The sequence below is a fragment of the Telopea speciosissima genome, chromosome 10 (genome assembly GCF_018873765.1).
Source record: "Telopea speciosissima isolate NSW1024214 ecotype Mountain lineage chromosome 10, Tspe_v1, whole genome shotgun sequence".
Classification (NCBI taxonomy): Eukaryota; Viridiplantae; Streptophyta; class Magnoliopsida; order Proteales; family Proteaceae; genus Telopea; species Telopea speciosissima.
Window position 1 is genome coordinate 54,057,980 of NC_057925.1, and position 23,003 is coordinate 54,080,982.

General features: G+C 38.2%; 2 protein-coding genes and 1 long non-coding RNA gene across 5 annotated transcripts; 1 reads left to right on the forward strand and 2 right to left on the reverse strand.

The window, feature by feature from the left end:
• Positions 1-698: 698 nt before the first annotated feature.
• LOC122642667 lies at positions 699-12,540 on the reverse strand. Its single transcript, XR_006330076.1, has 3 exons — positions 12,363-12,540; positions 12,094-12,095; positions 699-710 (listed from the first exon to the last, which is right to left on the reverse strand). It is a non-coding gene; the product is annotated as an uncharacterized LOC122642667 (long non-coding RNA).
• Positions 1,486-17,077, forward strand: LOC122642666 (acylamino-acid-releasing enzyme-like). 3 transcript variants are annotated; one of them, XM_043836209.1, is made up of 18 exons: positions 1,487-1,626; positions 2,590-2,765; positions 2,891-3,200; positions 3,305-3,526; positions 3,622-3,858; positions 3,985-4,059; positions 4,542-4,680; positions 5,502-5,653; positions 5,736-5,818; positions 5,902-6,026; positions 6,149-6,227; positions 9,255-9,432; positions 13,978-14,038; positions 14,188-14,310; positions 15,364-15,555; positions 15,999-16,067; positions 16,649-16,725; positions 16,811-17,077. In XM_043836209.1, exons 1-18 carry the CDS (start codon positions 1,508-1,510, stop codon positions 16,872-16,874), a joined length of 2,481 nt encoding a protein of 826 aa, XP_043692144.1. In that variant the 5' UTR covers positions 1,487-1,507; the 3' UTR covers positions 16,875-17,077. The 3 variants fall into 3 exon arrangements, with proteins under 3 accessions (XP_043692146.1, XP_043692144.1, XP_043692145.1); XM_043836210.1 differs by lacking the exon at positions 1,487-1,626 and adding an exon at positions 2,348-2,514; XM_043836211.1 differs by lacking the exons at positions 16,649-16,725; positions 16,811-17,077 and having other exon boundaries at positions 1,486-1,626; positions 15,912-16,049.
• Positions 17,078-19,057: 1,980 nt separating this feature from the next.
• LOC122641665 (pentatricopeptide repeat-containing protein At3g23020-like) lies at positions 19,058-21,939 on the reverse strand. Its single transcript, XM_043834952.1, has one exon. It carries the CDS (start codon positions 21,797-21,799, stop codon positions 19,211-19,213), a length of 2,589 nt encoding a protein of 862 aa, XP_043690887.1. The 5' UTR covers positions 21,800-21,939; the 3' UTR covers positions 19,058-19,210.
• Positions 21,940-23,003: the final 1,064 nt, after the last annotated feature.

Here is a 23,003-nt window from a genome sequence, read left to right on the forward strand (position 1 = left end):
GAGAGTTCCTCCTGATGTTATCATGAAAGGAATCTCATGATGTTATCATGGGAAGGAATCTGCACACCATACAAACAACTGCCCTGAAAAGACATCAACCACATAGGATTAATATTTCCAAAGAAAAAGAAAGCAGCTTGATTGCGCCCCTTACGTAGAGACACATTGGTGGTGAAATGACCACCATGCCTCCTATATTGTATGCTTGGGTGTTCGCTTCCATTGGTCCCTGTACTGCTGCAGGAACCACGTAACCAAGTAGCGTTCTTTCTCCCAAAATCCCAAATAATAATAATAATAATAAATCCAAACGAGAGACAAATAACACTGGCATTGTGAAGAAGTTATTCATTTTGGCACTTCTTAAACTGAAAAGATGCTTTTCAAATAAAGTTTAGTATTTCACCGCAGAGCACAACCCAATTACAATGACGTTCTATATTTCTAATGTAAAGCCTTAATCTTCCCTTTTCCATGCCAAATAATCACTATAGGCCTTCAGCTATACATGGAGCATGCTTCTTACATCATTTTTATTCAAGAAACTACTTTGTTTAAGGTTTAATTAAATAGCTTGATAATATGATTTGCAATATTACTTCCATGTAGGAGAGTTTTGAAACAATCGCTAATATGAAGATTTGTCTCAACATAAAATTTTGAATTTGTTAGCAAAATATGGTGGGACTCTCATGCCACTAATCACTCTCCTTAAGATTGTTGCCGCCTTCAAGATGATATAGCCCTATAAGAGCCTTTATAATCATTGCATTAGTTTACAAGACCACGACGAGGCACTGCAAAAGTTATGCACCAATGCCTTATCAAAGTAGTTTCTTGAACACGTGGTTAGTTTGGACCATGTTTTCTTTATCCAACTATTAGAATGGACAATCATTTGTCTACTATATGTTTGAATAGAAACAACAAACCTTTTGTGACTGTACCCAAAAAAAAAATAACCTTTTGTGAAAACAAATTTAATTGCATGCATTTTTACTGGAAAATATAATGCTATCTGGTTGTGCGGTTTCTATGTCTAGACACAAACCAATGCTTTTGTGACTTTACCAAAAAAAAAAAAAACAAAAATCAATGCCTTTGTGCACAAAAAGATCGTTCAATCCCTAGTGAAAATCGAAAACCAATGCCTTTGTGCACATCCAAACCAATTCACACTTTCATTGGTTCTGACATTAGTGCAGGGGCTATACGACCGGTTAATGTTCTCTTACCCATTTTTACTAGCCGACGTAGTATATAGCAAGGATAAAATGGTCAAAAACAATTTTTACATGTGATTAGGGTCAAATCTGTCCGATACGAACCGATCCAGATCGGTATCAGCGGGGACCGATTACTAAAACCCTACTCGTTACCATAAAATAAGATACCGATTACTAAAACCCTACTCGTTACCGTAAAATAAGATAAAAAGAATAATTAAAAAAAGAAAAAGAAAAAGAAATCCATTCATTGGCTTGCCTAGGTGGCATGTCAAGAGAAAATGATCAATTTGAGATTCCATCAGAATTGGATTCCCTTCTGCTTTCCATTTCCTCCTTCCATATCCCATCTCCGGCGAACCTCTGCAAAGACGCCTCTCTTACCTTTACACTTCTCCACGTAAGACCTTCTCTCTTTCTCTCTCTTTCTACCTCTCGTTCTCTCGCTTGCGTTCTTTCTCATGGTCTCTCCGTTAGCTGCCTGGATTTACTAGTTCTTCGATACTATTTCTACTGCAATAAACTACTTGATGTTTCTGTTCTTGTAGTATTCGACTGACATTCGGCTTGCAATTGCTTTTAGTTAAGAATGATCAAACTTTCCGTTTGTTGCTCTGGTTAATGGTTTCTTCACATCGTTGTTTATAGATTTCTATTGAGGGACAATGGGTTCATAGATTTCTATTGAGTAACAGCATCTGAATACATAAAATGTTCAAATGTTAATGCGGGTTTTTGTTCATATCTGAAATTCACTTATGTTTGATCCCTGTACTCCATTTCCAATTTATTTACAGTTGACTGTTGAGATGCAGAAATTAATGGGAAAAGTGATAAGAACAAGGGAATGACATTGGAATGTTTTAGAGAATTGCTTAAACTTGACGCTTCATTTGCACTGGTTTTTGTTCACTTTAAATATTTTAAAATATGTGGTGCTGGTTTTCTCCTGTTATTTGTGCAGAGGCTTTTCTTTGTGATCTTTTCATTTGTTTCTTTTTTTCCCATCTTCGAATCTGATTGGTTAATTTCCAATTTTTTGCTTCCAAGTCCCTCAATATTAATATTTTTCAGGTTTTTTTTTTTTTTGGTCTGTGTGTTTATTGTACACAATATATGACATACATAAGATGCTTGGATTGATATTTTGTATTTTTCATTTAATATGTTTGAGGAAAACTCATTATCGAAATACTGAGTTACCTGAATCATTCATGTCGTATAAATTGGCTTTTATGGCTAGCTAATTTTCTTGACTGATCCCATCTTGTTCAGAAACTTATTTGAGGCTATTTATTCATTTAGTCATCTAGTTTGCAGCTGGTCATGTTCTATCTTTTGATCTTTTTCATTGGATATGCAGTAAGAAGTCGTCGACCTTGTTCACTATGAATGTTTCAGGAGCTGTGTCCCAAAATGAAATGCCATTGGCCTTAGATGCAAAAGCCGAGGAAGAATATGCTTCCCAGGCTAAATTACTTCAAGAGTTCACCAATATATGTAGCATTGACAAGGCATGGACTTTTAAGTCTGATAATGGTATGGCTGTTTCCCATATTGTTGTTCTGCTTTCTGTGTTGTGAAAGTTGATGCCGAACAGTCCTACTCTTGTTCTGTTTTCCTTGTTTATTAATATTACTTATATAATTTTTATTGCACTGCAGGAAAGGGCTCCCAGGCAATGTTTCTTGTTAGCCAAGCAAATCTCTTGGCAAACAAAAGGAGGAAACACATGCTATCTGCTCATATTTCACAGGAAAGTAACCATTCTGTTAGCTTTCAGTGGACCCCATTTCCTGTTGAGATGACGGGTGTGTCTACAACTGTTCCATCACCGTCAGGTTTGAAGCTTCTTGTAGTTAGGAATCAGGAAAATGGATCTCCCACCCAATTTGAGATATGGGACTCATCTCAGCTGCGAAAGGAAGTACACGTCCCACAATCTGTTCATGGATCAGTATATACAGATGGGTGGTATGAAATTTATCAAACTTGATAATATGGCGATGGAAAAAATGTTTGAGAATAGTAGTATTTACAGATAATCTAGTAATTTAATAGTTCTTGGTATGTTTTAGGTTTGAGGGTATCTCTTGGAACTCTGATGAAACCCAAATTGCTTATGTTGCTGAGGAGCCATCTTGCTCAAAGCCTATGTTTGATGGTTTTGGCTACAAGAAAGGAGATTCTACAGATAAGGATTGTGGTAGCTGGAAAGGTCAAGGAGACTGGGCTGAGGACTGGGGGGAAACTTATCCAGGGAAAAGGCAGCCAGCACTCTTTGTCATAAATGTTAACAGGTCCACTTTCACTATGTTACTCAATGCTTCCAGTAGGACAAGGAGAATACTGCATTGGTTGTTAAAACCTAATTTGAGCTTCTCTGCATTTTCAGTGGAGATGTTCGTGCTGTTCAAGGAATTGAGAAGTCCTTGAGTGTTGGACAAGTTGTATGGGCGCCATCAACCAGTGGTTTGGAACAATATTTGGTTTTTGTTGGATGGTCATCAGAAAGTGGTCCACAGAAAATTGCAAGAAAGCTTGGTATAAAATACTGTTACAATAGGCCATGCTCCTTGTATGCAGTTAGGTCTCCATTTCATGAAGAGGAACCTGATAAACTTCCACTCAAGTGTGTTACTTGCCTACAACGCTTCATATTATGTTACTTTGCTCACATTGCTTCCTTTATGTTAAGATTATATGCGAGTTTTCAAGCTTTTGCTGTCTGTTAACTTTGGATTCCTTTATATTCTAGAGGTAATGAAAGCAACAGTTCTGCGATGGTTAATCTAACTGAAAGTATAAGTAGTGCCTTCTTCCCACGGTTCAGGTATCTAGGTTCAAACTTTGGCCTTTGTATTGTATTTCTTTTCCATGCTATGCTTTCTTTTCATTTTCTCTAATGCAATGAGTTTGTAATCTCAATCATGGACTCCTACAATATCTGTGGCTATAGAATGAAATTTCCAAAGCAAAATGCATTTATTGGATCAACTGACCTAGGTAGTCCTGTTCTTTTCAATGAGCCCATGCTGAGAGGTTGATTTTGATTTATACTAAGACGAAATTGTTGTGCGGACAATAGCTTATTGTGGGACTTGCAATATGCTCCATTCAAATTTGTCTTGCGCACATCCCATTTTATCGGTCAACTACAGTGTACAGACTGAAGGTGCCAGCATGTTGCACTGGCAATGCCTGTGGATTATGGTAAATCCCCATTGGTTCCAACAACCGAAAGAAAAGAAGAAGGGAAGAGAAAAATAATTCTTAGAAGCTGTTGACTGAATGTAGATAATTTTATCCTGACAGTCCAGATGGAAAGTCTCTAGTATTTTTGTCTGCAAAGAGTTCTGTGGATAGTGGTGCACACTCCGCGACAGATTCGCTTCACAGAATTGACTGGCCCACAGATGGAAAGCCATGCTCATCTGCAGCCATTGTCGATGTGGTAAGCTCTTCTTTGTTTGAGTTGGATGTGATTATTAAGAAATCATCAAGCAGATCCTTACAGTAGGTCCTTGTATAAACAAATTCATATAACCAGTGGAAAATAACAACATGATGTTTGGACTTTCTTTTTATATTTGGGGCCAATGTTACAAAATATTGAGGATAGAAATAATTCTTCTGGTTGCATATCATCACACTTCTAATCATAGTTTTCAAAATTGGACCGGCCTTCGAGCTGAAAAGGGTCTGGTTCCCACTCTGTATGGTTTTGACTGGTCAAACTATGTTTTGAAAAAATCTATAAGGAGGAAAAACATTAAAATAGAGAGAATTAAATATAACAAGAAAACCAACCATACGTCAGAGGTGTGTGCTGGTGCAGTGCTCATTGTTTCATTATTTAAACAAGATGCCTAAGGTTTGATTCCACATAAGAGCATCCTTCATATAAATAATTATTGAAGAAAACCAGCTAACCAAACCAGCTGGTTTTCCAAAACTGCGGTTCCAAAACTGCGCAGTTTTCAGAAAACTGTCTGGTTTCATTCCGGTTTCTGGTAAAGGTGGACCCATGTACAGACCGGACTGAAAAGAGTGGTTCTGGTTCTGACTGTTTCAACCGCTGGTCTGGTCTGATTTCGAAAACTACGTTTTTAATCATTAAATTTCTTAAATAAATTAAGCTATACATTTTTTTTTTTCTGTTGGGTGTTAAAATCAGTAAATTCAAATTGATGACTGTGGTCAAATCACAACACAGAATCTTATCTAGATTTGGTTTGCGCTTGTTGATGTCCTCATCCTACAGTATATTTGCAGGTCCCTGTAGTGGTGTCTGCTGAGGATGGTTGCTTTCCTGGGCTTTATTGTTCAAGTTTCCTTGCTAAACCTTGGCTTTCTGATGGTTTTACAATGATTTTGTCTTCCATCTGGCGAAGCATTCAAGTGATACTTTCTATAAATGTGCTGAGGTAACAAGAAACTTCTGTTTCATTTACTTTTTGAGAATTTTAATTCTCTCCATGTGATTGAATTGGAGTTTCTTATATACAGTGGGGAAATATCGCGCATTAGCCCCATTGACTCAAGTCATTCATGGATCGTTCTTGCGCTGGATGGGGACAATATTCTTGCCGGTAATTAACTGTTGACCATTAAACTTTTTTTAAAAGTATATAACAAACAAAAATGACTTTATCCTTTTGTTTCATTTTTGAAGTGTCTAGCAGTCCCATAGACCCTCCGCAAATTAAGTATGGAAGTCCTACAAAGAAGGAAGAACATGCAAGTGGTACATGGGTTTGGATGAATGTCTCAAGCCCCCTATCCAGATACTCTGAGAAGGTTGAGAATTTTAGTTTTTATTTCTTATAGGCTTTTTGTTCGCTACTTCACTTTCAAGTTAATATTGTCATGCTTATATTTAATATAACGTAAACAATATCCATTACTGCTATTTGCCACAGGTTCTATCTTTGCTATCATCCCTTCAGTTCAGTATAATGCAGATTCCTGTAAGGGATGCATCCAACAACCTTAGTAGAGGTAATTTATTGGTCTTTCCATCGAGATTCATAGTAAACTTGTTCTTTCCTAATTGTTATATCTTATAGACTGCGGTAGTCAACTGTGGATGACTCAATGAACAATGAGGAATTCCAAATGGACAATTGTATTTAGTGCAAAGTTGTCTGTAAACAAAATAGGGAATTTGTTTGGGTTTTGGCAAGAGTGAAGGAGATGAAACTACCAATTTTAGGCAGATTGTTATAAAAGTTTTCTTGGAAACTTAAAGGTTATGGAAAATAATTGAGGCTGAACAGGTATGGGTTTCAACCAAATGGCTGGGACTCATGTCTTGCAGTTGAGGTTGCTTTCTTTCTGTCGTTTGAAATTTGATAGTCATCCTGTTGTTCCAATCCAACCTTTAGATATGACATCAGCTCAGGAACAGGTATTGGTTTCAACAAAATGGCTGGGACTCATGTCTTGCAGTTGAGGCTGCTTTCTTTTTGTCATTTGGAATTTGTTAGTCATCCTGTTGTTCCTATCCAACCTTTAGATATGACATCATCTCAGGAACTGCTGTGTATTCAGATGGAATCTTTATTTGGTTGAGATTGTGTATTGGTTCCAGTTTCTCTAAATTTTTCTTTAGCTATAGCAGAAGACTATGCCCTATTTTTGTGTCTTATTCCTTTCTTTGGTTATTCATGGATGTAAAGTTGTGTACCACGATAGGGGGAGTGTCCCTATCATGGACTAAGTAGTTTCTTTTAGTTGCTTTTGTTTTGTTATTTCTTTCTCTGTTATTTTCCTTATTTGGGTTGTTCCCTAGTTGTAGTTAGAGACTAGGATTGTCTTTCCTATTCCAGCTATGATTGTAACTATTTTGGTCATAGTTGTCAAGTCATCGCTTAGGCGTCCAGGCAGAGTTTTTGGGGTTTAGGCGACTGTCGCCGTAGTGGTATTGAACGCCTTAGTGGTATCGAACTAGGTTTGGTCCTTATTTATGCCAAGTATCAGTTAAGTAAATGTTTTTATATTTGGTATTTCATTTATTTAAGATATTATTCATAAATAAGTAAATACCCCTTTATTTGAATCCAATAAAAATAGTTAAAAAAAATCAGATTCCAATAGGAAGTCAACCCCCCTGTGAGTTGTGGAGCAATAACTCTTAAAAACCTGGAGCAAGGCTATGGGGGGGGGGTTGAAGTACACTCTAGGACGATCCAAAAAGCCTAACCTCAGCTTCAATACTGGCCGGATGAGAGAGAGAGAGAAAAAATACCAAAAACCTGGTGGTAACTTGGTATTGTGCTGGATTTGCTTGATGCGAGCTCCAATGCCCTATTTCTTTTCAATTGAGATCTTTTTTTGTCTCCATGGTCTTCATTCATGCTCCTTGCAAGATTTCTTCAAACATTTCACATAATAATCTCTTCCTTGGAACCCCTCTGTAAACTAGGGTTCCAAAAAGAGGAGAAAAGAAGAACAACAAAGTAACTTGACTCTCAAACTAACAAAGTGTGCTTTGATACCAAGTTGGAAGTTAAAGAATGTAAAAGAACAAGGAGAAAGATGAAAGTAGAAGGTTGGAGAAGAAGAGGAAGAAGGAGAAGAGAAGAAGAAGAGAGAAGATGGTGCAATGTAGTGTGTTAGAGAATCATCTCTACCACACCTATATTACTTCACTAATAAGATGTAAGGAATTACATACACCTCCCTAGGGTAAAAGATAAAAAAGAGAAAATACAATATAGGAAAACTAGACAACAAACTAGTTCCTAAAGTACTCTTATTACATAAACTTTAACATAACCATGACCATAAATAATAATAGCACCATGTATTGTTAAGTGTCACACTGTCTCCATAGTTACTAAACAGCACCATGACTAGAATTTCAACAGAGGTTTTGTACAAGAAGTCAAAACCAGTAATATGCATCAAAGAGATGTAATAGTTGGAGGTGACCTTCATCCGTTTGCTACATTTGCATGCTAATGAGAATTTATGAATTCTCTGTTTCCCCACATAGTAGTTGCTGTAACAATTTGAGCCATATCTTGCTGCTTTTTGATGCGTAATGGGTCTTCCTTTGAGTTATCTTAGATATCATATGGTGTTCACTCCCCCTCTCCTTTCTGGAGCTTTTCATGATTGTCATTATGTCCATACATTGACTGTCAGTGTCCCATGAGTAAAAGGTATTGTCACAGAATAGGTTTAGAAAAGAGTTGAAGAGGGAGATGTTTAGAAAAGAATTTGGAAAAGAGAGTGTCATACTCTACCCTACCCATGACCCCTCCAATATATAGATTTATCAAATCATCCAAGTTACATAAATATCCCCGTACTTAATAACAAAGATGAGCCAAGTCTATCTGCTCGATATACTTAACAGGTATCTCAGTTGATTCTGTTGTGGGAGATCACTCCCTTTTCAGAGTGATGCTCTTCAACTTTGATTTTTTGATGGTTGGTTTCATACTAGGGTCTTGAGGCATTTGAGTTCTTAGGGCTAATACTGTTGAGGTCCTGTTTCCTTTCTCAGACCCCTTGGACAACAATGGCTTTTAATGGAATACAGATCATTCCTCTTTCATATGGCTCAAATTTCCTGCTGCTGAGGGCTTCTGAGATTGGTTTCTGAGGGGAACTGTGCTGTTGTTTTGGATGGTTCCATATGACGTGCTTGCACTTGGACGTAAGAGACTTTGACCTTGGGTATATTATGAACATATTGTTCATATGGATACCGATGCGGGTGATTTTCAGTCAATGCTTTGCTAAATCTGGTGTCATAGGAATATACTTCTTATTCATAACACAGAGTTTAGCATTGGACCCTTTCCTAGTTGCCTAATTGTCAAATGTCAGTATGCCACCTGTGGTTCCAAATGTACGTCATGAAAAATCTTCTCTTTCTATTTGATTGTTTCATGTCTTGGCACCTTGGGAAGAGGTTGTTGTTGTTGTGTGTTGGGGGGGGGGGGGGTCAGGTTTTAAAGTGACTGTGACATATATTGGGACCAATGATAGCCTGAATATGTTGATTTGTTTCAGGTGCCAGTAAACCTTTTGAAGCTATATTTGTATCTTCAAGTTCTCAGAAGGATGGTGAATGTAATCCACTAATTGTAATGCTTCATGGTGGACCACATTCTGTCTCTGTGACAAGCTATTCAAAATCTCTATCATTTTTATCTTCAATTGGTTACAGTTTGCTGATAGTAAATTATAGGTGAGACAATACGTCAAATTTTTTTTTTCTTTTACCCTTCTTTTCCTGCCTTCTGTTAAGTAGGAACTAAATTCACTAGATTGAATACACATTGTATCTAGCAATTCTTACTCTGAACTAGCCTTTATTAAATTATTCCATTCCTTTGATTTTTTCTAAAAGCTTACTGAAATGTGCTAAAAGTATCAAAGATCATGGCTTCTCTCTTTATCTTCTTTTTAAGAACATTTAACATGTGTCTGGATCTCCCCTCCCTGACAAAGAAATTAACAATTAGTCGTTTCTTTCTTTTTATTGTCTTTCAGTTCAGTTACGACTTAAGAACTCGATAAAGTGTAGAACGAAGATGTTCCCAATAACTGAACTAGAAATGTTTCAGGGAGATAAACTTGATGGTGACTAATTCTCTTGTTGGAGAATTAGTGAGCATCTTACCCAAAAAACAAAGAAAGAATTAGTTAGCATAATTTTTACTTCTTTCAGTGAGTTCCATGCAGTTAATGTTCTTGTAACACCACGAAAAGGAACCCAATATTAAATATATATATATATATATATATATATATATATATATATATATATATCTTTGTTATTTATGGTTCATAACTTTCAAAGACCATCTAAGAGATGGGCTTGTAATGCAATCTGAAAATCTAGATTATGGATATTAGATGCAAGCAGGTCCAATGATCAAATCTGTGATCAGATCTGAAATTAAGGAAATCTGTGATTAGATCTGAGATAAAGGAAGCAATTGCGTTGTTGAGGGAAGAAATCAGATTAATGGAACGGGAGGGAAAAGAGGTGAGATTGATCTTCTTGAGAGGAAGAAGAGATGTGAAGAAATCAGGTTTGAGATACCAATCTCATATGCCAAGCCAACAACACCAAAACTATCAAAAAATCATATTCTTTTCTCAAATAATCTCTAATTGATGGGGGATCTATTACATAAATAAAGATCTTGTAAAATAAATTGACTCATAAAAGGGTTGCGAATCACACTCACACATGTAAAGTTTCCATAAAAAAAGTTCGAAGTAGTGAGTGGAGGAACTCCCAGGTGTATAAGGGGGGCTATAGGCTAATTAGTAGCTGATGTGGGACTAAACTCCCAATAGTCCCCCGCACATGTGGCAGAACATACTATAGACACTTGGATACGGTGAAAACCCGCTCTGATACTATGGCAAGGATAATGAGAACAACCATGCTTGGCAAACAAACATGGTTCACATTGACAAACAGGGGAATTAGAAATAGAGGAAAACAAGGGGGGCAATTGTTTTTTCATAACAACAAAAGAGGGTGTCCTAAACGCTGGTGCCAAAACATCACAGAATTAACTCTACTATTGTCATGACTCCTACATACATATGACTCAGCTTCTTTCGAAAAGGATGGCCTCGGTTGAAGAAGATAGATCCCTTTTCCTCATGTCCACTACCAATAAAGTTGAAGGTAGTCAAGGATCAAGGTAAGAGAGACGAAAAGAGAAGATATGGGGCAAGGAGAAGAGAGGAGAGGAAGAAGAGAGGAGAAGAAGAGAAAGATGAGTGCAATGTGTTGGGGAGCGAATCGATTTCTCTCCCCTATATTGATTCACTTACTTGTGTTATATGAGAAATAACATATATACTCAGTAGCCAAAGGAGGTTAAACAAGGTAAAAGCACAATACAAGATAATAACCCAGTACCCAAAGTACCATTATTACATAAACTCTAATACTCACCCTCAAGCTGGGGAATAAATGTCATATGTTCACAGCTTGTATAGAAGGTATTGGGCTGGTGAGAGATGAACCCTTTGGTGAAGATATCAACCAACTGGTCTCCTATCCTCTTAAAAGGGGTGTAGATTTAGCCAGAGTCAATCTTCTCCTTAATGAAATGTTGGTCCACCTCAATATGCTTTGTCCGGTTATGTTGTATGGGATTGTGAGCTATACTTATAGTAGCCTTGTTATCACAATAGAGCCGCATAGTTCAAGTTTCGAGGTTTCGCTTTCGCGCATGGTTTCGGTCAGGCCAAAAACCGAGTTGTCTCGGCTGAAACCTGAGATCTCCGCTGAAACCATGCATTTTTTTCTTTCCAAGAGGATTAGGATAAGGATCCAAAGAGGATTCTTGGCAGGTCTTCCTTTCCCATCTTGTGTATACAAGTAACTCTTTCTCCTTGTCAATCTTCTCAATGCTAGGGTCACCTTCAATACAAGCTCCCCCTGAATGGTCTAATACATCAACAACATCCACACTCTTGTGCTTTCCTACATCAAAAAGGAGGGGAGGAATAGGCACAGGTTGAAATGTGTGGACAACAATAGCCTCTTCACTTCCACTACTCTCCCCTTGAAGAGGTGGCATATGGGGAGTAAAGAAGGGCACAAATTCAAAGAGAGTGACATCTTTGGAGAGAGGCTGCTTCCTAGAGAGGATGGATGGTAGTAGTTATAGCCTTCGTAGAAGGGACATAACCAAGAAAAGACATTTAAGTGCTTTAGGATCAAGTTTAGTCCGAGCAGATTTATTAACATGCATATAGCACACATGCCCAAACGCTTTGGAAGATCTACAAGCTCTGATACCAAGTTGAAAGTAATAAAAGAGAATAAGATGAGAGGAGAAGAGAAGTAGAGTGCATAGGAATGCTTATGCTTCACATCTTCACCAATGTCTTCTAGTTGATGGGTGAACAGCTTATACAACTCTTCTTACATGGTGTTAGCCTCTATTGGAGCCCTCTACTCTTCTAGGGTTAAAAAAAAGAGGCACAATGGAGAGACAAGTTGTTGGTTGACTCTCAAACCAGCTTTGATACCATGTGAAGTTTCCAACCCAAAATTTCGAACTAGTAGGTGAAAGAACTCCCAGTGTGTAAGGGGGGCTGTAGGCTAATTAGTAGCTAATTTGGGACTAAACTCCCAACAACACACACAATAAAGTAAATAAACTCAAAACAGAACTCTATCTAGATATTAAGTATTCTAATCTAATTCAAACATTTAACTACTAATCCCGTGCACTAACTTTATCCCCACTCTATGAGCTTATGAATTGAGCCTATTACTATGAAACCCAAAAAAATAAAAGGCCAAACCTATAATATAACTATCTGAATGTCAATTTCAGTCCATTGGACTGCCACAAGCACCTTATGTGCCTCTATACAGGATTAATGTCTAATGCAAATATGCAACTACATCAATTCCCCCGTGTTGAAAAAAACTTGCCCTCGAGTTTTGTAGAATGGAACAATCATCAACACACGATCATCAACCATTCTCCTTGACTCCACGCGACGAACGATCTGACCACGATCCAACAGTACAAAATCAATTATATCTAATCCGTTGTTAAAGTTGAAATGTGGAAGCACAAACTCGATTGGTTCGATCAAAAGATCAACCATTGTATGTTCCTCCAAAGGTGGCTCTTCAATGATAACTGGAGTCACTATATATTCTTTCATCGGTGGTTCACCATCTAGTTCTTCCACCCATTGTTCAACGACTAAGATCAGTTTATCGAATGAAGATCCCATTTGATCTGATGTGATCAGTAATTGGTTCTTAAATTTATTATATTGTCGCTGAGTTTCTTCGATATTCGCTTCAACTGCTCATAAGTTCTCTTACACGAGTAAAAGTTGATGATGGATACAAACAAGAGAGTAGGGATCTATGGTATTAACAGTCAGGGTTGGCTCTGATTCCAAATAATGGGATCTAAAATCCAGATTATGGATACCAGATGCAAGCAAGCCCAATGATCAAATCTGAGATGAAGGAAATAAAGTAAATAAACTCAAAACAGAACTCTATCTAGCTATTTAAGTATTCTAATCTAACCCAAACACTTAACTACTAATCCCCACTTTATGGGCTTATAAATTAGGCCTATTATAATGAAACCCAAGAAAATAAAAGACCCAACTTATAATATAAATACCCGAAGGTTAATTTCAGCTCATTGGACTGCCACACACACCTTATGGGCCTCCATATGAGATTAATGTTTAATACAACTGTAATAGTTTGGTTATTGAGAAGCCTTCAATTCATTTTCTATGTCAAGTAATTGCAAGGTTAATTGAAAGGTCCACCTAAATACTCTTTTCTTTGAACTTCCATTAATATGGGTGAGGAGCTGAATATGAGCTTTCAAAGTATCACTCTTGCAAGAAGTTTAATCTCCTATTTAGAACATAAATGTGGGATTAGCAAAATGTTTTCATCCAATAGATGTTGAGGAAAGTCTTTTTTGGGGGTTGGGGGTGTTCTGGGGAAGATGATTCATTTTCCACTGCCAATAATTTATTCTAGACAATATAACAAGTGGTTGGGGGATGTTGTTTAGAGAGAGATGATGCAATGCAATCCCAACGATATCATACCAGATATAGCAAGTGTTGGGATTTTGTTCCAGGTTAGGAGACTTCTTATTACTTGTGAGACTTGACTTCTTCTTATTACTCATCTTCTAATTACTGAATGATTGACATTTCTTTTCATTAGGCAGTTTCTAATCTAAATGACATGTTTCAGAGGTTCACTGGGGTTCGGAGAGGAGGCATTACAATCTCTTCCCGGGAAAGTTGGGTCCCAGGTGTTCTATTCTCAGACTATCATCTATTTGTGCTTAGGTCTTCAAATTTGTTTCATAATTTTCATAAATTTCCAGTTAGTAGTTAACCATTGTTTTGTATTATTCCATTTGAAGTTATAAACCATGATCTCTTATGCTAACATGTGCAGGACGTTAATGACGTTTTAACTGCTATGGACCATGTAATTGACATGGGACTTGCTGATCGATCTAAAATAACTGTGCTTGGAGGTTCACATGGTGGTTTTTTGACAACCCACCTAATTGGCCAGGTATAGTGGTGTTGCTCGAGTTTTACTGTTGTCATGCTTTTTATCAAGCAAAATCCTCTTTTAACACTAATAGGTGTTGCTGCTCTGCATGTGTGGGGGGACTGGGGATGGATTGGGAAAGTTAAATAGGTGATCCATTTGGCAAATCCAAATGAGGTCTCAGTTCAGGTTCAGTTTCACGGGGTGAAGCTGTGGCATGGTTAGTTTGGGTTCCTGTTATGCCAATAACTTCTATTGAGGACCTTGAGCATTCATGGCCTTTGCCTCCACTCTCTTCTTCGATTTTATTAAACTTTATTGTATTTCTCTACATCATTCCCTTGCCTTGGCCTGAAGATGGTCTCATTCTTGCTCCTCCAAGCTTCGCCAGGTGCAAACAACAGTTAGCTCGGTTGGTTGGTGGCTTGCAAGTAGAATGCATGTCCCCCAGGAGGTCAAGGGATCGACTCTCCTGGATTGCATATTGTGCCAAAAAGGCTCCCCTCCCCCCTCTCCCCCCACCCCCGGTAGTTGTAGATTGTTGGCTTGTCTTAGCCTTCCCCCTTAGCTTGTAGTTGACCTATGGGCCCTTGAGTAGGATGGACAAAAAAAAAAAGCTTCGCCAGGTTGCGTTGGTTTTGGATTGAGGTTTGATCAGTTGGGTTGCATTTGCCAGAAACCCTCACTGAACCTTACCTGTTACCATTCCTATGCATGTGCTCCATGTGTATGATTAAACCCTTTTGATACTGATTGTATTCTATAAGAACGGAATTCTGGATCTTTTTTCTCCTTTTTTTTTTTTTTACTTTTTTATATCCAAATGTTGTCTACTCTATGACATGCAATTTGAGTTCAATGCTACCTGTTTGTGTGATTCACTGTCATCTTTGTCTATAGTTATATCCAATTGTGAATGCTCTCTCTCTCTCTCTCTCTATATATATATATATATATATATATATATATATATATATATATATATATATATATTTATAATGGTCATCCTACTTCTCAAGAATTTTGAGGACTCACTCTGCGCATGAATCCATCTTGATTTTCTATTTGCTGCAGGAACCAGATCGGTTTGTTGCAGCAGCTGTGAGGAATCCTGTTTGTAACCTTGCATTGATGATGGGTACCACTGATATCCCTGACTGGTGTTATGTAGAGGCCTGCGGTAATAAAGCCTATTTCACAGAGGCACCTTCAGCTGAACACCTGCATCTTTTCTACAGCAAATCTCCTATTTCATACATCTCGAAGGTATGGTCCATGAGATCTCAAGATTTATAGTCAATATTATATTCGAAAGATAAGTTTCGATTAGGTTCATATAGTGAGATCATGTGAGAATATCTAATGAAGATTATTTGCAATAAGAAAGGAGAAAGCATGACAGTGGTTTGAAACAAATATGAATAGAAGAAAATTTCTCGTAGTTTAAATTGCAAAAGTTCTTTTATCTGTTCAACTTCTATCTCTCTCTCTCTCTCTCTTTTTTATTTTAAAGAAAACATATTGATATTCCACAACTACTATGAAATTTTGACCTGGCTCTACAATTTTGTATCAGAAATTGGATTATTAAGGCTTTTTTCTGCTTCTCTTACAAGCAACAGCATAGTATTTCTGGGAAAACTCAATTGCTTGAGAAAGATCTTGAGATAGACTGATTGATTGACCTCTACATATTTGATGGCATTTAGGTCAAAACTCCAACACTATTTCTTTTGGGTGCTCAAGATCTTCGAGTTCCCGTTTCCAATGGGTTGCAAGTAAGATCACTCTCTCTCTCTCTCTCATATCTGAAGAAATATGCAGCTTAATTTGTTCAAATAAAAATATGTTAGTCAAATCGAGATTTTATGTCCATTTTATGGCAGACCTCATGTTCAAAAAGGGGAAAAATCTATAGCAGGTTAAATGGTTAACAGAAAAAACTTGACAGTACAAGGAGAGAAAAGGCTCTGTAGCATACTGCGTTAAAATCATTTTATTCCAATCCGTTATCTCAGTGACTAACAGAATAAACTAGTTCTACAAACTGTTGGTTCTGTCTAATAACTGTTGAATTGGATTCCAACCCCACCCCCCAAAAAAAAAAAAAATCCTAACCTAGATTTAATATTCTTAGACTTAGTAGTGTGATTATTATCCTATTCTAAATCTTGGCTACAAGATTCCAATCCAACAGCTTCTTAACAGCATCTGCTGCTTTATTGTACACACTGGGTCTATTCCTTCTCGTCCCCTTTTTCTTATAACTTTCTTGAAATTTATAGTATTCTCACTTTTTCAATCTTAGTTGTTTTGATTCAATATATGGTAAGATTGTTTTCATGTTTGGAATGTGTAGTATGCTAGGGCAATGAAGGAGAAAGGAGTTGAGGTCAAAGTTATTGTGTTTCCCAATGATATTCATGCAATTGAACGGTAAATGATATTGCATTTGTTCATGCTAATTTTAAACTATTTAATAATTTACTTTGCTCAACTGATGAGTGTTTCTTTCTTCCAGACCACAATCTGACTTTGAAAGCTTCCTTAACATTGGAGTGTGGTTCAAGAAGTATTGTGCATAAACACGCATTTCCTTGACAAAATGACTCTTGGGGTTATAACTTGATTAGAATTTCATGATTGAAAGTACTATTTAAGGGTATTTGAAACCCACTTGCATCAATACGTCAGTATGCTCTTTTGTTTGATGAGGATGGTTCTCTTGGTCCTTTGAAGTTTTATGTTAAAATGTCAAGATTGACACAGGAATGATCCTTTTATCTAATAATACTTGTAAACATGCACAGCAGCAGTGCCTTAGTTGTAGATCTTGTTTAGTGTTCATGAAATTTTGGTAACGTCCTTAAACTGAACCGAAACAGGTCTGAAATTTTTCATTTCAGTTTCGGTCAAATTTGGGCAAATTTTGGTCAATCTCTGATTTTTTTCCCCAGAAATTTCAGCTAATTTTGTATGAACTGGGCCTATCTTAATATCATTTTGTAGGACAGAAGCACTTGCTGGTTTAGTACATGGATTTTATAAAAATTCTATTGGGAAAAGAAAGCTGCCTGGTTGCGTGGCCCCTGCACTGGTATACGGGCATACACGACCAGACAATGTTCTTTCCATATTCTATATACAAAATGTGCAAGAGGTTGCTGTTTGGGAATGTAGAGCCTGCCTGCCAGACCTTTATCCCCTAAGGTTCGCTGACCGGTACGGTTGTGTGGTTCCTCTCATAGGGGGGCTGAAAAGACCATTCCACCCCCTGACCGAACACATTGCCCCGGTGGAGTCTACCCCCCTTTTATTAGAGGCACTAGGGAACTGTACCGGGCAGGGGAACCGCAGGTGATAAAAATTCCTGCCAGACAATGTTCTTCCCATATTCTATATACAAAATGTGCAAGAGATCGCTGTCTGGGCATGTAGTGCGGTAGTGCCTGCACCAGTGTTGGGGCCGATGAGAGCACGCATAGCCACATAGGGGGGAATCAGTTGGAATATGATTTTTGAGATATGTTCCAAAACACAGGAATTTTGATAAAATATACATGTAATACATACACAAATACACAATATATATTCCGTGAAGTATCAAAATTGAAATTTCCATATGAAATGCCTAATCTATTGGAAAATTTCATTTATGGTGTCCCTACAGAAATAGCCATCAAATGAAATTTACAACTAGGTTGAGATGAGAGATTCTGATATTGGATTAGTGCAACTCTAGTTGCTATGGTTGATGTGGCCCAAAAAAATTAGTAGTAGATTTAATTATAGCAAGGTTTTGAATCTTGTTATTGGCAAAACCAGCCTCATGCTGGCTGAGATATTTCACAAAACATTTCTGGTATTGGCTAGAATTTGGTGATCAGCATGGTACAATCTTGATATGGAAATGGATCAGCCCAAATGCCCAATTTGATCCGGATTTCTAATACCTCGGTTAAAAGATTGGGTGCAATCACAAGCCAAATGATACTCTCATAATGGTTCCAACCTTTGGCTCGGTTACGAGTGTATAGACATACATGGAATGCACACCAATACATGGAAAGATATTTATTTAATTGAGTTCTTAAATTTGACAAGTGACTAATCCAGATTCCGAACCATGAAGTCTCTCTATTCAATAGTCAAAATAATCACATTAACTGTCCAAATGGAAAAAATATAGTGGATTCATGGGTATGGGATCCTTCCATGGGCGTGTAGGAACCATTCCCTCTTACTGAATATCCATTTCAATTTGCTTCCTTTTTTTTTAATCAAGCATTTGCTCAAGTTTACCAACGAACACTCATTAACCAATTGCAAAAGTTTACAAGTATTTTGTCCTTCTGATTTTGATTTGTCTCATTATTAAAGTTTGGAAGGTATTCTAATTTTACACATGTTTCAGTTAGTTTGAACATCCTCCAAGGAAACTTGGAACAAAAGGCTAGATTTTGTCTTTGATATCATTTCTATTTCTAGACCTCCTTCCTTCACAGATCAGGATTGGTTTCCCATCCAATATCATCAATCCTATGCCCTATCTCCCTCTCCCCCCTCTTTAAATTTCAACTTCTCTTCACAACCATCAAAGTCAGAGCTGCATCAAAAATTTAGTGGGTTTGCTGGAAAATCCTATGCATAGCCTAGGACTTGAATCATGTATGATTTCAAATAGAGCTGATTGGAGAGCAAGGACACACGTAGCCAACCCCATGTAGTTGGGATAAGGTTATGTTGTTGTTGAACAGAAAAATCCTTACCAATTGTATTCATTGTAGACGCTAGTAGATTTCTCTTCCACCACTTGTGCTGCGATGTACCACGGACTGTTGGAGCTCCATCCATCCAGCTTCATATCTTGATACATTTCCTCTAAAAGGAAATAGTTCAGAACTTGTCTCACTATGTAACATCAAGGATCATTATTGACCCCTAAAATAGAGCAGAGACTTGACAACCATGAATTCAAACCAGTCTGAGCATCCTTCATCCTTGCTACTTCCAGCTTACAAACAGCTTCCTTTGGCACTCCACATTTCAGCAGAACAACCCCAAGTGATTTGAATGTAGAATCATCAGGTTGGATGCCTGATTTCATCATCTCCTGAAACGTTTCCACTGCTTCCTTCAATCTCCCATCCATTGCATATAAACTAATCACATTATTATAACTCAGCACTTCAGTTAAGAGTCCCAGTTCTCGCATCTTGTGTGCAACCTTGACTGCTTCTTCAAACCTTCCGATTCCTCTGTACATACACAACATCATTGCAAAGGAGAATTCATTTGCATCTCCTCTCTGTTTCAAGTACTCAAAAATTTCTTCTGCCTGTCTAACCATTCTACGTTCGCTGTAGAGATGGATCATACAATTGGATGGGTACATGTCCGGACCTGCCTCAGATGATCGAAGCAGCATGTAGATTTCTTGTGCTTCTTGCAAGTATCCTACTTTGGTATACAGCTTCATCAAAGAGTTATAGATAACTGCATTCCCATGGAAACCTGCATTTCTCATTGCATCAACATATCTCATAGCTTCTTCAATGCTTCCAACATCAGCAAAAGCATTTATCAAGACACCAAAAACAACAACATCGGGTTTTACCCCAAATGCAATCATCTCTTTGAATAGTCCTTCTGCCATTTCCAACAGGCCTAGCTTTGCAAAGCTTGAGATCACCGCACAGTAAGGGATGCAGTCAGTTACCAATCCTGCTTCCTGCATCTTCCTGACATAGAGTATTGCTTTTTGAGGTAGGTCAGCACTGGATAAAATTTGTATAAGAGAACTATAACTGCATATGTCGGGGAAAACCCTGTGATTCTCCATACTGTCGAACAGTTGACATGCCCGATCATATTTTCCTGCTATTCCATATGCTTTGATCATCACATTGAACTCAAGGACACTTAACTTGTTCCTTTCTTGGTAACAAATGAAAACTTTCTCAGCTTCCAAAGTGTGGCCCCGCTCTCCATATGCATCAATGTTGGCAGAATAGCACTCAGAAGTCATCTTCCCCCTCAGATGAAACCTCTCAAACCAAGACCATGACTGCTTGAGCATACCAGTATCAATGTACATTCTAATAAGAGCCGACTGGGTGAACTCATCAATCTGGAGACCTCGCTTATCCATCTCACAGACAAGGGTTTCAGCTTCCCAAACCATATGTCTTAGAGAAAATGTATACAAGAGGGTACGGTAGCTCACAGGGTCTGGCTCAAGGAAAGCCTCCTTCATCTTTGCAAAGTAACTTGCTGCAATGGAAATGTTATCATGCTTTGCATGGAGAGAAATAAGAATGTTATATGTTCTTGTATCCGGAGGGCATTGGAATTCTTCCATCTTACGCATCAAGGAAGTCACTTCTTCTAACAGGCCATGGTTCCCATAGATGTGAATCATTGTATTGAAAGTCACCGTGTTTGGGACAATCCCTTCCCTTAGCATCCGAGTGAATGTATCAGATGCTTCCTTAAGTTGGCCAGCCTTCCCGTAATTGTCAATCAGGTTGTTATATGTGTATGAGCTGAAAGAGGTAATAGGTTGATTTGCAGAACTGTTTATAGCACTAGCCATGGCAGTTCTTCCTCCATCATTCGTTCCTTTACCAGATGACCACTTCTTAAAGAACTGCTCAGCCTTTTCAAACTCTCCTGCCTTCTTGTAGGTTTGGACCACAATCCCCATGGTTACCTCATCAGGTTCCATCCCTTGCTTGTTCATCATTTCCAGCCAAAGAAGTGCTTCTTCCTTGAGACCACCTTTGCTGTAAACATCAATCAATGTTCCATAGGTAGAGTTTGTGGGTATTACTTTTCTGGTCTCCATTTCATCCCAGAGGCTCTCAATTTGGTTCCATCTCCGTGCTTTCCCCAGAATCCAAAACATGATGTTATAGTGAATCACATTCAATTCATAGCAACCTTTTCTCTTGAACCACTCAAAGATCTCAAGAGCTCTTTCCCAACTGGACTGCACCTTGAGAATAATGCTCCTCTCCTTGTTATTGAGGCTCTCCACCCATGGCCTCAATGCCTCATCCAAATCTTTAACAGTTTCTAGAGTTTGCAAGATCAATGGAATGCGTCCTCCATAACTGGCCCATTTTACCGAACACTTGGTCCACATCTTCGCATGGGAAGAATTCCCATGATCTGGACTGATTTTATCTGCACCACTTCTCCTATTTTCAGGTCTCTCAAAATCCTCAATTTTCCTTCTCTTCCCTTCATCTGGTTTTTTAACTGAACTTGGATTTTCTGCAACAGGTTTGCGTATATCTTCAGTTCTTCTGTTATGGGTCTTTCTGTAAATCCCGCCATTTCTCTTGCTCGTGACAACCAAATTTTCAAACAGTTTCTCATCTCTCTTTTTCTTAACAGATTCAACTCCGTCTAATGGCAATACGGACACACCAACATTCTCCGAATTCTTTGTGGAACATAGAACGTGAAAATGACTAACATCTAAATGCTGGAGCTTTCCAAACATTTTTGCAGATCAACTCTGAAATATTTCTCCCAGTTCTCAAAAACCCCAAAAAGCTCCCGAAACTGAAAAGAGCTCAACACGAAAATCCAAACGGATCATCAGTTCTAGAGCAATCCTAGAATATCAAAACCCACTTCTTCAATATCTGGTATCTGATACAGAAGAGAATACAGACTCACCTGAGACCGGGAAGAACGAATAACAGAAGGGTTTGTCTTAAACCCTTGCAAGTGCCAAAGTTTTACGGATTGGGGTCTCCTGCTGCGCGCGGCTGCCCCAACTGCCTTGCTGCGCAGACACAGCAAGACCCGCAATGACCGCCTTATCCCTGCCCCAACACCTTGCCCAGGTGGGGGTAAAATGGTCATTTTACACCTTGCCGTATCTACGCAGCAGGGCAGTTGGCAGCCGTGCAGTAGACGATCGGGATCCGAAGACAGGTGGGGCTGGGTCAGGTTGAGTTAAATCCTAACTCATCCTGACCCAAACCCATATCAAGCTTAGAGGGGGTTCGGGCTGAGAGAGCTAGACTTGCACCCCTAGTACTCTAGTAGAGGATATTAGATCTTTGCTTTCTTTGTTTCTCATGTATCCTTCTGTTTTCTTCCTTCTTGGCATACCAAGGAAGCCCACTTTTTGACTTCTAGTGTTTCGAAATTAAAGTTTTCTCATCTTGATCTTGTTGTTGTTGATCATGGGAGAGTTCCCCTGATCCTTTTTCTTAATAAAGCTTACTTCTTCAGATCAAAAAATTGGAACGGAACCGAATAACCAGAACCGGACGGATTGGCACCCTTACTTGTTGACATGTTCTGTTGTAGACCAACCTGACCTTAAAACGGTTAAAAACTGGACCTAAATATGATGATCGTTGAAGCCTAATGAAACTACAAAAGAGTGTCATGGAGCTAGGCCAACTTGAGGGCCTGAGGCCATCTCCTTGTCCCAATTCCTAACCCTAGATTTTAGAATGGGATGAACATCCAAATCAGCTAGAAATGGACGATCCAGATCTGTCAATTTGTTATTTTTCTATAAAAAAAGCAAAATAAATATTTCTAATTAAATATTACAAAAATCGAAGTTTGAATCAACTCCCATATTTACACATTTAGATAGACGAGCCCTATTAGCTAGAATATGAGTTGGTTGAATAACAGTCCTATGAACTTTCTGGATAACAAAAGAACCAAAAAACTTCAAG

Bases quoted from the DNA above. Each gene is read 5' to 3' on its own strand.
- LOC122642666 (XM_043836209.1), top strand. From the start codon at position 1,508: ATGATCAATTTGAGATTCCATCAGAATTGGATTCCCTTCTGCTTTCCA. The intron at 3,527-3,621 runs GTCCACTTTCAC...CTGCATTTTCAG, and splicing joins TTTGTCATAAATGTTAACAG to TGGAGATGTTCGTGCTGTTC. The intron at 14,311-15,363 runs GTATAGTGGTGT...TATTTGCTGCAG, and splicing joins CAACCCACCTAATTGGCCAG to GAACCAGATCGGTTTGTTGC.
- LOC122641665 (XM_043834952.1), bottom strand. From the start codon at position 21,799: ATGTTTGGAAAGCTCCAGCATTTAGATGTTAGTCATTTTCACGTTCTA.